Below are 13244 nucleotides of genomic sequence, written 5' to 3'. Positions count from 1 at the left end.
CCGTATTGATGCCCTAATCCAACCGGAAGAGTTGAGTTGTTGAGTTTCCATGTTGACATCCCTCCAACCAGGTAAGCCTTCTTTTTTCGTTTCTTTTCTTTTTCATGATTATCCGCATGTCTAGAATCCTTGCAAGAAAATATCCCTTATTTTTTAGGTGTAGTCTTATATTTTTTACTATATATCAATAGAAACTCGGTACGGTTCATTCAGGGAAAAAAATTCGACAGGAATGGGATGTGAGAAAGCATTAACGCATTCTTGACAAAATAGCCTAGTTACCGCAGGACTTTAATGGGCATGTTTCAACTTGAACGCGGTCAACTATAGCCCATGCACCTGCTCACAACAAAATTATAGGAGCAAAAAAAAAAAAAACATGTACAATCAGCCACTCCATAGATGATGCTCAAGATTATAACTAAGCGCAAAATGGAACCGCTAACCAATTTCACCATTTATATATACATAGTAACCTTTTAATTTTAACATCCTAGGGGTCCTCTTTCATCTTCATGCTACATTACATACAAACCACAAATGCGGGTTCGAGCATCCTATGAAAATTTCAAAAGTTGTCACTAGCCATGCCAGTCACTGAAAGCTCCAGGATGTGGGTATGGATACTGCTGCCGAGAGGTGAAGTTGAAAGGATCTGGTGTCATATTGCTTCTATTGCCAGGAACACTGTACAGGCCTGTTGTATAGTTTGTTTCATGACGAGGGCGGGGATTATACATGTCCATCATGGACCTCCCTGTGGAACCCAAAGACGAAACTACATGCGAGGAAGTTAAAGTCGACAGTGTCTCTGCAGATCCAGTGTATCCACTTATCTGTGCGTCCTGTCGTCCGTACATTTTTATTTGAGCTCGAATATCAGTGGCGGGAGGGTTCATGGGTACCTGGGAGTGATCACTCCCTGTGTGTCCACCGTACATTCTTATCTGTGCTCGAATATCAGTGGCAGTTACCTCTGATAGGGTATGATTGTCCCTGATACGTCCATCATACATTCTTGCATCCTCCACACCTACACCACCAACAGCATTCCTTTGAGCAAAGCCAGTATTCTCCATGCTGTAATCCATTGGACAATTTTCTAAGTTCTGGTTCCTGCAAAAGCTACCACCAGTTCCACCAGATGCTGGACATAAATTACTATTTGGACCACCATCATAGACCCCGTTCAGTTCTTTGAGATGAGGACTGTGCATCCTCAAGCCAGCACCAATATTATCAGCAGAAATAGCAAGGTGCTTTTCTACAGAGGCAACTCCATATTCGGCGACATCTCTAATGTAGTCCTCATAGGGTACCCTCTCAAGGGGAGATGTGCAGGGCTCCTGTGCACGATTACTGAAATAATTGTCCTGATGTGCCATTCCCTGAGAGGGATATTCACTACAAATTGGAGAATCACTCCTTGATTTATACCGAGAATTCCTAGAGTGGTTGGGTGAGATGCTCATGTCTGAATCTGGTTTCGTATCATCTCCTGTTCTCTCCGATTCCGTTACACTTCTGAAGGTATGTGAGGCTATTCCTTCTATTCTTTCAGTGGAATGGACTTTGTAGCCAGAATGAGCATCTCTCGCTTCATGATGAACACCATTTTGATTTGCTTGACATGCATCTCTTTTTCTAGAAGCAAACTTTTTTTCCTCACGTGCAACTTCTACATGCTTTTCTGGAGGGAGTCCGTTTACTTGTTCTTGTCTCTCAACAATTAAGTTTGTGTCCTCACCAATGTAGGTTTCATTCCTAGTCCCATATGTGCCATTCTGCTCAAAGGAAATTCACAGTTATTATATGTAGGAATATCATCATAAAGACAATCCACTCCATTGGTGTGGAAACAACCTTCAATGTGGAGTGACCATGCTCCTCAGCTATTCTCCTGTGCCTCTGTGTCCAATCAGGATGGCTCCACAAATAGAGTGGGGGTGGGGATACATTCCATTGGTCCATTTGTTTGTCAGTCACATCCAACGAACCGGGCAAATAGAATGACTGAAATACATAAATATGTCAACTAAAACATGAAGCAGGAGAGAGGTTGTTTTATTGGTTATAAGTTCATACCTTCCCAGAAAGACTTCCCGCATCCTCCCACACCAAATCATAAGGCTGGCGCTTTTGATCCAACCTGATAATGTCAAGGATACAGGTGAAATATGAAGGGAAAATATGTGACAGTATAAATATGTCTTGCACTATTTTTTCCAAGAAATATTTCCATACCTTTCAGTTTCCTTAGGAACAATTAGTATAATGAGCTTTGGCTTGAAAGTCAGTGCCTTGTTGATGAATTTGTTTGCAAGGATTGCTTTTAATCCAAAAGGAGGATTAAGGCCCATGATCTGCAGAATATAAGCTTCATGACAATTTGTTGAATCTGTGGAATATACATTTCTTGGAAATGAATAATGTTTCTTAAACAAATCAGCAGCGCTATATGTCTATATGTCCCAAAAGGATAATACAGAAGGCATCTTCCGATGGTCCACATAAGTGTAGCCTTTTTTTTTTAAAAAAAATATTCTGAAGTCCACACGGTCTGAACACGTTTGACGCCATCATTTTTGCAGCATTGTCATCCAGATATCAGTGTTCTATCAAAATGCTTTATATTCACACATGTAGAATCAAGAGAACATGATAAACTGAACATTACAAAAGACATACGCATTGATCCTGTGCTGCTAGTTCTCTACTAGTACAGCCTATCTGCCGATGATAATCACATTACCAATCAGTTACTGTTGCCAATATTTTTAAAAAAGTTAAGGTGGTGACTTTGCCCCCCTGATGGTGAGGTAATCAGCATATGTAAGCAGTGTGCTACTATGCGCAACTAGGACATCCAAGATTGTTCAAATCTAGTGCTTTCAACATGCCATCTGGAGGGCACTCAGCTACCTAAGCAGTACCTGGCACCGCTTACCTAGCTAGGTGCTAGGTGCTAGGCAGAAGCTGGAACCCACATAGCATCCTCTTTATCTCAGATACACAGAGAACACAGCGTTAAAACACCGACTGCTGTCAGAACATGTGTAATGCAAAGGACTGTTGTTGGCAATAGTGAAATATCGAATTAGCCAAGATATCCAGGGCGAGAAAGAAACAATATAAAACTTCAATTGCTGTGCTTGTGATAAATGAACAGAAGTTTTTTTTTGAAAGCTTAAATGAACAAAAGTTTGACTCAAAATGTCATAAGTTTGTGAACCTGCTATGAAAATGGTGTTGATTTTACAAAATTTTCGGCAAAAATACCAGTAAAAAATTACATTGAAAATACAAGCTAGTGGAATGGGATAAATTAGCAATAAGAAAAGAAATAGTAACAAACTAAAAGTGCAAATCAAAAGGTATGGAATTATTTTTCGAAGGGGTCAGTAACAAATGCATGTTTTATGACAAAAACACAAAAGTTTACAAAGAATTGGCCGCAATCAAAACAACGGCCAAATCTGAGAGTGAACAAATTTAGGCATAAACTCCATACAGCATGGGAGGTGGTAAATTGGATGGCCTGACTGCCAGTGTATGTACACTCATCCCTGACATAAATCATCTTTTTATTGAGCTTAGAAGATTCAAATTCTGAGATCTAAACGACATTGTCCAGGGTGAACAGCTTATTATCACCATCAGCAATCAAAAAGAGGTGTCACATTATTCTGTTGTTATTAGCAAGTGGACCTGAATAATGTATTATATTAGGACTCAATAGTCATGGTCGATTAGAATCATAATTCTGAGCAACATTGCAAATAATCAAAATTGGAATTCTCAATAGCTTTAAGTGCAGAGAAAAGATCCATACTAGTTTAGATCCATGTGGCAGTTCCTTTGGATGCACAGTCATCCAATCCCTCTTTTTGAAACAGAAAGAATTCTGCAAAATGCCGCTAGCTATGTCAGACCCCATGTAAAATGTATTCAATTACAAATGTGAGGCACAGTTGCTTTGAGTAAGCATGCAAAATGAATCTTGAAAGGGAAAATAAGAAAAGTCAAGTAATGGCACTTCTCACAAGTGACACAATAAGTTCCAGGATGTCACGAGTCGTGATGCATTGCATCAATCATTGCGGGCACGGGGAGTGATGCAACTCAGTTGAAATGAATCTACTAAAATTATACCTTATATGGACATAGATTATATACTTATGTAAGTAAAAAAATATTGAATGGAATGACCATGTTAATTTGAATATCTGTAATAACAATGAGAAAAAATTTAACAAATACAAAAGCCAAATTCAGTAGTTAGGTTAGAAAATAAACTGAAACAGAACTGAATCCAGCCTAGCCTTAAATACACCACCTGACAATCAAACTTAGAGGACAAGTCTCACTCAGTTCAATCAATTGCATTTTCTGACATAAAAAAATTGCAGACTAAAATAATCTTCCAATTTAAGCAGAATATACTGTACTACTGGATTTGACTCGTTTTTGGACCAACATTTTTTAGTAGGAAGACCAACAACATATGAAAAGTTAACACAAGAAGAAAATTGCTACTGGACCATTATTTTCTGAACCTACTACTGAGTCACCCCTTGATAGCAATAGCCAATAGAGATAGTACGATGGATAGACGACGACAACAACAACATAGCCTTTTGTCCCAAGCGAGTTGAGGTAGGCTAGAGATGAAACCCAAAAGACACAAAGGTCATGGTTCAGGCACGTTGATAGCTAGTCTCCAAGCACTCCTATCCAAAGCTAACTCCTCAGAGATATCACAATCTTTAAGGTCTCTCTTAACCGACTCGTCCCAAGTTAGTCTAGGTCTACCTCTACCCCTCTTTACCTTTGTTACAAAACCAAGTTATTTGATCTCATCAAATGCAGCCATGGTTTCAATGCCATTGTAACAGCCATGTTTATGGCATTAATGATCTTTATTTCTGCCATTAGAAAGATGAAACTGATGTACTTATGGCTAAGAGTTACACACTCTTGTAATCTCCCTATATATGGGAAACTTGAGATCAATGAGAAGATAGACAGAATTTCACCACACATTTTGTCTACACAAAATTCTCCTAACACGTTATCAGCACTGGCCCTAGCCAACTGAGTAGAAGAAGAAGAATTACCTTACGGTAAGGATGGCACCACGTTCTTCATCCTTTGACGCTGCTTCTTCACTTCCGAGGCACCTTCGTGCTCGTCTTCTCCGCCGTATGGTGGATGCCCTCCTCCGGACTCCCCTGCACCACCCTCGCCGTGGCAGGGGCTCCTACACCCGGAGAGGAGGTCGTCGCAGCGGCAACGCTGTTGCAGGGAGAGCTGCTCACAGCAACAACTCCAGCACAAACGCGCATCAGCGCGGCAACTCGGAGGTCCAACAGGGGGGATCAGTCATGGTGATGGCATTCTGCCCTCGCCATGGCCGGTCCATCTACCCCTGTGGCAACGATGGGTCCTCGTCGGAGTCCACGCCGGCGACGCCGCCAACTTCCCCAACTCCGGCACCACCGCCGGAACTCCTCCTCCGAGGAACGATCGCTGCACGCCGTGACGCCCCGTACTTCTCCATGACGACGGGCAGCAGCTCCAGCAGGCTCCCTCCGGCGACGCCGCCTCCATTTCCACAGCCGGCCAACGCGACTGCCGGCCGCCCGACCGCAACAGCGGCGGCAACCACGCCCACTGTCACCACCCCGACTGCAGCAGCAGCAGCGGCGACCAACACCCATCCCGCCTACCACCACCGCATCATCCCGACCGGGCATCGTCCGGCCGAGACGAGCGCGGCGGCCACCACCCGTCCTGCCTACCGCCACCGCATCATCCCGACCAGGCATCGCTCGGCCGAGACGAGCGGCGACGGCGCGGCAAGACGCCCCCCACCCTCAGGTGAGGGGGGGGCCTGAGGTGCGCGGTGGAACGGGTCCGGGCGGTGGTGGGAGGCGGAGGACGGCGCGACGGGGCGGCGGCGCATCAGCGCGACGGCGAGGCGGCCTGCCCTGGCGGAGACGCATCAGCGCGCCTCCCAGGCGCGGCGGCGGCGGCCTCCAGGCGCGGCGGCGGCGCCCTCCAGGCGCGGCGACGGCGGCCTCCAGGCGCGGCGGCGGCCGCCTGGCAGCTGCGGTGGCGGGGGTGGGGGTTTCCCCCAACCCTAGCCCAAGCCGGCCTTTAGGCCACTGGCTGCTGGGCCGGCCTGATCGGCCCGATAGGCCGCGCCGGCCTGCGCGCTGGCCCTGCCTTCCCCTGGACCCAAATCGGCGGTGGGCCGAAATCGAGATTGTCTCGGCCCACCGCCCAATAATATTTACTATTTTCAGCATTTCAATTTCAGCAAGAATTTAAATTCAAGTTTTGTACTCCGAACTATTTAAATTCCGCAAATAATCAGAGACTTTATGCTTTCAGCATCATGTAAATTTCTCTGTTTTTCATTTATTTTCAGCACTTTATGCATTTCCATGATATTCATTTTACAAGTATTATGCAAATTTAAATTTCCACGTCCTTTACATTATTCAATGCAAAAACCCCTCTAATTTGGATCAATTCTTTGAAATATGAGATCATATGGATTTACGTATGCATCAGCATTGCGATAATCCCTTACTCGGAATTATCTACCAAATATGACGGAAATTTTATTCATTGTTCGAGTTCATTATGAATTCACAAAATTGAATAAGTATGCCATAATTTCTCAAAATTTTTGGCTTTTCACAATGTAGGTGATATGGCAACCAAAGAGTTTGAAATTCTCGCTCTTGATGGTTCCAATTTCCCTTCATGGGCGATGGATCTCAAAGTCAGTCTGTTGACCCTTGGACTATACAGATGTATAGACGAAACAGCTGCTGGGACTGTTACCCCCCTCAAGCATGTCTAATTACTCTGCCTTAAAGGTTATGAGGAATCATATCCATCAGGATCTGAAAATGGAATACATGTATGAGGAGGATCCACGTGCCTTATGGACAGCTCTCAAAAATCGCTATGAACAGCACAAAGCAATTATCCTCCCCGAGGCAACGCAAGAGTGGAACCACTTACGTCTACAGGATTTCAAATCTGTAGACGAGTTCAACCACGCTGTTCATAAGATTTGCTCTAAACTCCGGTTTTGTGAGAAAGAGCCTTCTGAAGCGGATAAAATTGAAAAGACTTTGTCCACTATGCTCCCTTCAGAAAGGATTCTAACTCAACAGTACCGTGAGAAGAATTTCACAGTATATTCTTCACTCATACAGACATTGAAACAGGCAGAAAAGAATCATGAGCTCACTGTATGGAACTCAAATCAGCGCCCTTTGGGTACTGCACCACTGCCTGAAGTTCATGCAAATGTGAAGAATACTGGTTCCAACAGGAACCAACAATCTGGAAATTCCTCATCAAAGGGCAAACAAAAGAGAGCCAGAAAGCCACGTGTTAACATCCAAAAGGGGAAAGACATTTCTAAGCCAAAAACTGATAATAGCAACAAGACCGCCTGCTACAGGTGTGGCTGCTATAATCATGTTACTAAGAAATGCAGGACCCCTAAGCATCTTGTTGAACTATACATGAAGTCCATGGGTCGTACACAGAACACTCAGAAGCCAGAAGCACACTTCGTTTCTCAAGTGCTGGAGACTAAAGCTATGGAACCCATCCCTCAAGGAGCGGGACCAAACAACACCAAGACTCCGCCAACTGACGAAGGCTCTCTGGACATCGACGATATGCTAGTGGATTTCTCCACAAATGACATCTTTGGAGACCTCAAATAGGCTCCATACCTTCATATTTAAATTTGCAGAAGTATTCTTGTAATAAAAGACATGATGTTGCTATTTTCTCATTGTAATAAATGCTATATTAATATTTTCTTATGCAATAAATATTTTGTATTTATTATATTTGTATGTACTTTCTATATTTTGTATTTAATGAATTTAAATTCTGCATTATATAGATTGTTACGGGAGTCAATCCAATGGAAGAAGAAATGTGTCTAGTGGACAGTTGTACCACTAACACTATACTTAGGGAAGTCAAATTTTTCCAAACTCTCACCAAGAGAGAAGGACAAGTTTTGACCATCGCTGGACGCGATGCTATGATCGTTGGCTCCGGCAGGGCCACTTTCATACTTCCAATGGGTACTCAAATTTATATCGAGGAGGCATTACTGTATCCCGATTCAACACGTACCCTACTAAGTTATAGAGATATCCGAAAAAATGAAATTCATGTGGAAACATATGAAGAACACAATGAGGAGTTCCTCCTCTTCACAAAAAATACTGGATATGGCAAACAAACACTTGAAAAAGTGCCTTCTCTCCCGTCTGGATTGTACTACACATACATCAAACCCGTACCACATTTTACATACAAAGTGATTTTTCAGAATGTTGATACATTCAAAACTTGGCATGAACGCCTTGGCCATCCTGGCATCGGGATGATGAGAAAAATCATGAGTAATTCTAATGGACATGGTATGAGCGACAGAAAATTCCCCAAATCATCAGATTTTGTGTGCACCTCATGTGCAACTGGGAAATTAATTTTGAGACCCTCACATCTCAAAATTCAGGCTGAACCACTAAAGTTTCTTAAACGCATTCAAGGAGACATTTGTGGCCCCATTCAACCTTTGTCTGGACCATTCAGGTATTTTATGGTTCTAATAGATGCATCCACACGATGGTCTCATGTGTGTCTATTATCGACACGGAACCATGCTTTTGCAAAATTGATTGCACAAGTCATCAGACTTAGAGCAAGTCAACCTGAACACTAGATAAAATCAATCAGATTGGACAATGCTGCAGAATTTTCTTCCAAGGCTTTCAATGATTATTGTATGGCTTTAGGAATTGAAGTTCAACATTCTGTACCATATGTCCACACTCAGAATGGTTTAGCTGAAGCTCTTATCAAGAGAATAAAGCTCATTGCCAGACCATTATTGCAAAGTTGTAACTTACCAACCTCATGTTGGGGTCACGCAGTTTTACACGCTGGTGACTTAATACAATTGCGCCCAACTGCATACCATACAGCTTCCCCGCTGCAATTGGTTCGTGGTGATCCTCCTAGTATTTCCCATCTGCGGAAATTTGGTTGCGCTGTATACGTACCGATCTCACCACCAAAGCGTACATCAATGGGCCCTCACAGGAAAATGGGGATCTATGTGGGGTATTTATCTCCGTCGATCATTAAATACCTGGAGCCCCTTACAGGAGATTTGATCACAGCCCGGTACGCTGACTGTATCTTCAATGAAGAACATTTTCCGGCATTAGGGGGAGAATTCAAGTACCACACTGAATGCCCGGAAATAAATTGGGATGCCTTTGACACCCTAAAAGAGGATCCTCGTACCACAGAATCTGAACTACAAGTTCAAAGAATCATTAATTTGCAGAATGCTGCAAATAATTTGCCAGACTCATTTACTGTGAGTAAAGGTGTCACAAAATCATTCATTCCTGCAAGGAATGTGCCGGAAAAAGTAGAGGTACCAAATAAAACTATTCAACTCCCTATCTCAAAAGAGAGTGGGGGAAGTACGGCAAACCCTCGCAAGCGCACGAGGAAACAGAGGAAACAATCATCTGACACAGTAAATGAAACTCAACCTCAAGTTGAGAGACACCAAATGGATTTACCCAATCCACCACCCACATCAACAGTGCACTCAATTTCTGATGATGGGACATTGGAACGCCCTGACGCTGTCGTATTGGGAAATACCGAACCATCAAATGGGGTACATGAAATTTCCACAAACTATGTTGATTCTGGAGAATCATTCGATCGTAAGACTACAATTGTCGACATATACTTTGCCTCATCAATTGCAGAAACCATCCAAAATGATCCAGATCCAAAATCCATGGTAGAGTGTAAGAAACGCTCGGACTGGAACAAATGGAAGGAAGCAATTGAAGCAGAGTTAGCTTCGCTCAATAAAAGAGAGGTATTCTCATCAGTGATACCTACACCTCCTAAAACCTTCCCTGTGGGTTTTAAATGGGTTTTCGTCCGGAAGCGGAACGAGAACAATGAGGTGGTGAGATACAAGGCGAGGCTTGTAGCACAAGGGTTCACGCAGAGACCCGGCATTGATTTCAATGAAACATATTCTCCAGTTATGAGTGGAATTACATTCCGATATTTGATTTCGCTGGCAACTCAAAAACGTCTATCTATGCAGTTGATGGATGTCGTGACAGCATATTTATATGGGTCACTAGATTCGGATATATATATGAAGGTCCCCGATGGGATCCCAATACCGAATAAAAGCGCAAATCGCAATATGTATTGTGTAAAGCTCAAAAGATCACTCTATGGTCTTAAGCAGTCGGGAAGGATGTGGTACAACCGACTGAGTACCTTTTGCAAAAGGGTTACTCCAATAATGATGATTGCCCGTGCGTCTTCATAAAAAGATCCTCCACAGGATTTTGCATTATATCAGTGTATGTAGATGATTTGAATATCATTGGCAACACACAAGATATTGATGAAGCCCGCAAACATCTTAAGACGGAATTTGAGATGAATGATTTGGGTAAAACCAAATTTTGCTTAGGTTTGCAAATCGAGCACCTTCACTCAGGAATTTTAGTGCACCAATCTGTCTATGTCCAGAAACTATTGGAGAAATTCAATATGGACAAAGCATATCCAAATAAAACTCCCATGGTTGTTCGATCTCTCGATAAGGAAAAGGACATTTTCCGACCACGGGAGGAAGGAGAAGAGATATTAGGATCAGAATATCCTTATCTCAGTCTCATCGGAGCACTAATGTACCTTGCAAACAGTACCAGGCCTGACATTGCATTTGCAGTGAATTTATTAGCAAGACATAGTGCTGCCCCGACTAAGCGTCATTGGACCGGAGCAAAACAAATCCTTAGATACCTGAATGGTACTAAGGATCTTGGCTTATTCTTTCAGAAAACCAATGATCCTAGCTTAGTTGGATACGCTGATGCTGGCTATTTGTCTGATCCCCACAATGTCAGATCACAGACAGGTTTTGTGTTTCTTCACGGAGGAACCGCTTTATCATGGAAGTCATCTAAACAAACCTTAGTGGCTACCTCTACAAATCATTCTGAGATTATTGCACTATTTGAGGCATCACGTGAATGCGTGTGGCTCCGCAGAATGATAAACCACATTGAGAAATCTTGTGGTATTGATTCCGCAGAATCACCTACCATTATCTATGAAGATAATGCTGCTTGTATTACACAGATGCAAAAAGGTTACATCAAAAGCAATATTACCAAACATATTGCACCTAAGTTGTTTTATCCCCATGAGCTTCAGCAAAGTGGAGAGATAAACATCTTACAAACAAAGTCTTATGATAATCTAGCAGATCTCTTCACCAAATCCCTGCCTACTTCCATATTTGAGAAATGTGTTAAGGGAATCGGTATGAGACGGCTCAGAGACTTGCAAGTTTCAGGGGGAGACTCCCTGAATGATGGACCCAGCTAAACGCTTCACATTGCACTCTTTTCTTTGATGAGTTTTACTATCAGGTTTTCTCATTCAAAGTTTTTAATGAGACAATGTTCAATACAAGCATATGCCTTATCTCGTGTTTTTCCCCACAGGGGTTTTTTTTCAAGGCATATATATATATTACTCCTTAAACCTTGCAGGTTTATGACAGAGTAATAATCATACATATTATTCCTATGTTTTTCCCACAGGGTTTTCTAAGGAATTAAAAAGAACTTGTTGGTCTCAAGGATTCGATCAAAAGGGGGAGTGCTACAAAACCAAGTTATTTGATCTCATCAAATGCAGCCATGGTTTCAATGCCATTGTAACAGCCATGTTTATGGCATTAATGATCTTTATTTCTGCCATTAGAAAGATGAAACTGATGTACTTATGGCTAAGAGTTACACACTCTTGTAATCTCCCTATATATGGGAAACTTGAGATCAATGAGAAGATAGACAGAATTTCACCACACATTTTGTCTACACAAAATTCTCCTAACAACCTTATCAACACGCTTTAGCACCCCACTACGCATCGGCGCCTCCGGAGGCCTCCGTTGGACATGTCCAAACCATCTCAACCGATGTTGGATAAGTTTCTCCTCAATTGGTGCCACCCCTACTTTTTTCCGAATAGCTTCGTTCCGGACTCTATCCCTCCTTGTGTGCCCGCAAAACCACCGTAACATCCGCATCTCTGCTACACTCAGTTGCTGGACATGTCGCCTTTTTGTAGGCCAACATTCAGCACCGTATAACATCGCAGGGCAAATCGCTGTCCTATAGAACTTACCTTTTAGCTTTTGTGACACCCTCCTGTCACAGAGGACACCAAAAGCTTGACGCCAATTCAACCAGCCAGCTAAGATTCTATGCCTAACATCTTCATCAATGTCGCCATCCTTTTGTAGCATCGAACCTAAATACCAAAAAATGTCTTTATGGACCACCACTTGCCCATCGAGACTAACGTCACCACCCTCATGCCTAGATGTGTTGAAATCGCACATCATGTACTCGGTCTTGGTCCTACTAAGTCTGAACCCTTTTGACTCTAACGTGCGTCTCAACAGCTCCAACTTCCTATTTACCCCTGCTCTACTCTCGTCCACTAGCACCACATCATCAGCAAATAGCATACACCAAGGGATATCACCTTGTATGTCCCTTGTGACCTCATCCATCACCAAAGCAAATAAATAAGGGCTCAATGCCGACCCCTGATGTAGGCCTATGTTAATAGGAAAGTCAGTGGTGTCGTCACCACATGTCCGGATAAACGTCATCGCATTCTTGAACATATCCTTGATGAGGGTAATGTACTTAGTTGGGACTTTGTGATTCTCCAAGGCCCACCACATGACATTTCTCGGTACTTTGTCATACGTCTTCTCGAGGTCAATAAAGACCATGTGCAAGTTCTTCTTCTGCTCCCTATATCTCTCCATCAATTGTCGTATTAGGAAAATCGCCTCCATGGTCGACCTTCCAGGCATGAACCCAAACTGGTTTTGGGTCACACTTATCACTCTTCTTAGGCGGTGCTCGATAACCCTCTCCCAGAGCTTCATTGTATGGCTCATCAGCTTAATCCCATGGTAGTTAGTACAACTCTGAACATCTCCCTTGTTTTTGAAGATCGGTACTAATATACTTCTTCTCCATTCTTCAAGCATCTTGTTTGACCGAAAAATAAGGTTGAAAAGCTTAGTTAACCATACTATCGCT

The 13244-nt window shown here is 42.8% G+C and overlaps 2 protein-coding genes across 2 annotated transcripts in view; both read right to left on the bottom strand.

The window, feature by feature from the left end:
• Positions 1–403: 403 nt before the first annotated feature.
• The window catches only part of LOC120678827 (protein ENHANCED DOWNY MILDEW 2-like), a 26260-nt gene continuing 13419 nt past the window's right edge, over positions 404–13244 (bottom strand). Inside the window, exons 16-20 of the mRNA XM_039960217.1 lie at positions 3833–3904; positions 2245–2363; positions 2086–2149; positions 1864–2013; positions 404–1784 (exon numbers count right to left, since the gene is read on the bottom strand). Of these exons, the coding sequence (XP_039816151.1) occupies positions 582–1784; positions 1864–2013; positions 2086–2149; positions 2245–2363; positions 3833–3904 (1608 nt within the window). The 3' untranslated portion in view covers positions 404–581. The remainder of the gene's footprint in view (positions 1785–1863; positions 2014–2085; positions 2150–2244; positions 2364–3832; positions 3905–13244) is intronic.
• On the bottom strand, positions 3913–12932 carry LOC120678828. The gene is made up of 2 exons (XM_039960218.1): positions 12020–12932; positions 3913–4828 (listed from the first exon to the last, which is right to left on the bottom strand). Exons 1-2 carry the CDS (start codon positions 12926–12928, stop codon positions 4691–4693), a joined length of 1047 nt encoding a protein of 348 aa, XP_039816152.1. The 5' UTR covers positions 12929–12932; the 3' UTR covers positions 3913–4690.

The sequence above is a fragment of the Panicum virgatum genome, chromosome 6N, assembly GCF_016808335.1.
Source record: "Panicum virgatum strain AP13 chromosome 6N, P.virgatum_v5, whole genome shotgun sequence".
NCBI lineage: Eukaryota > Viridiplantae > Streptophyta > Magnoliopsida > Poales > Poaceae > Panicum > Panicum virgatum.
Note: the sequence above shows the minus strand (reverse complement) of the source record. Positions and strands in the feature narration are given on the sequence as shown.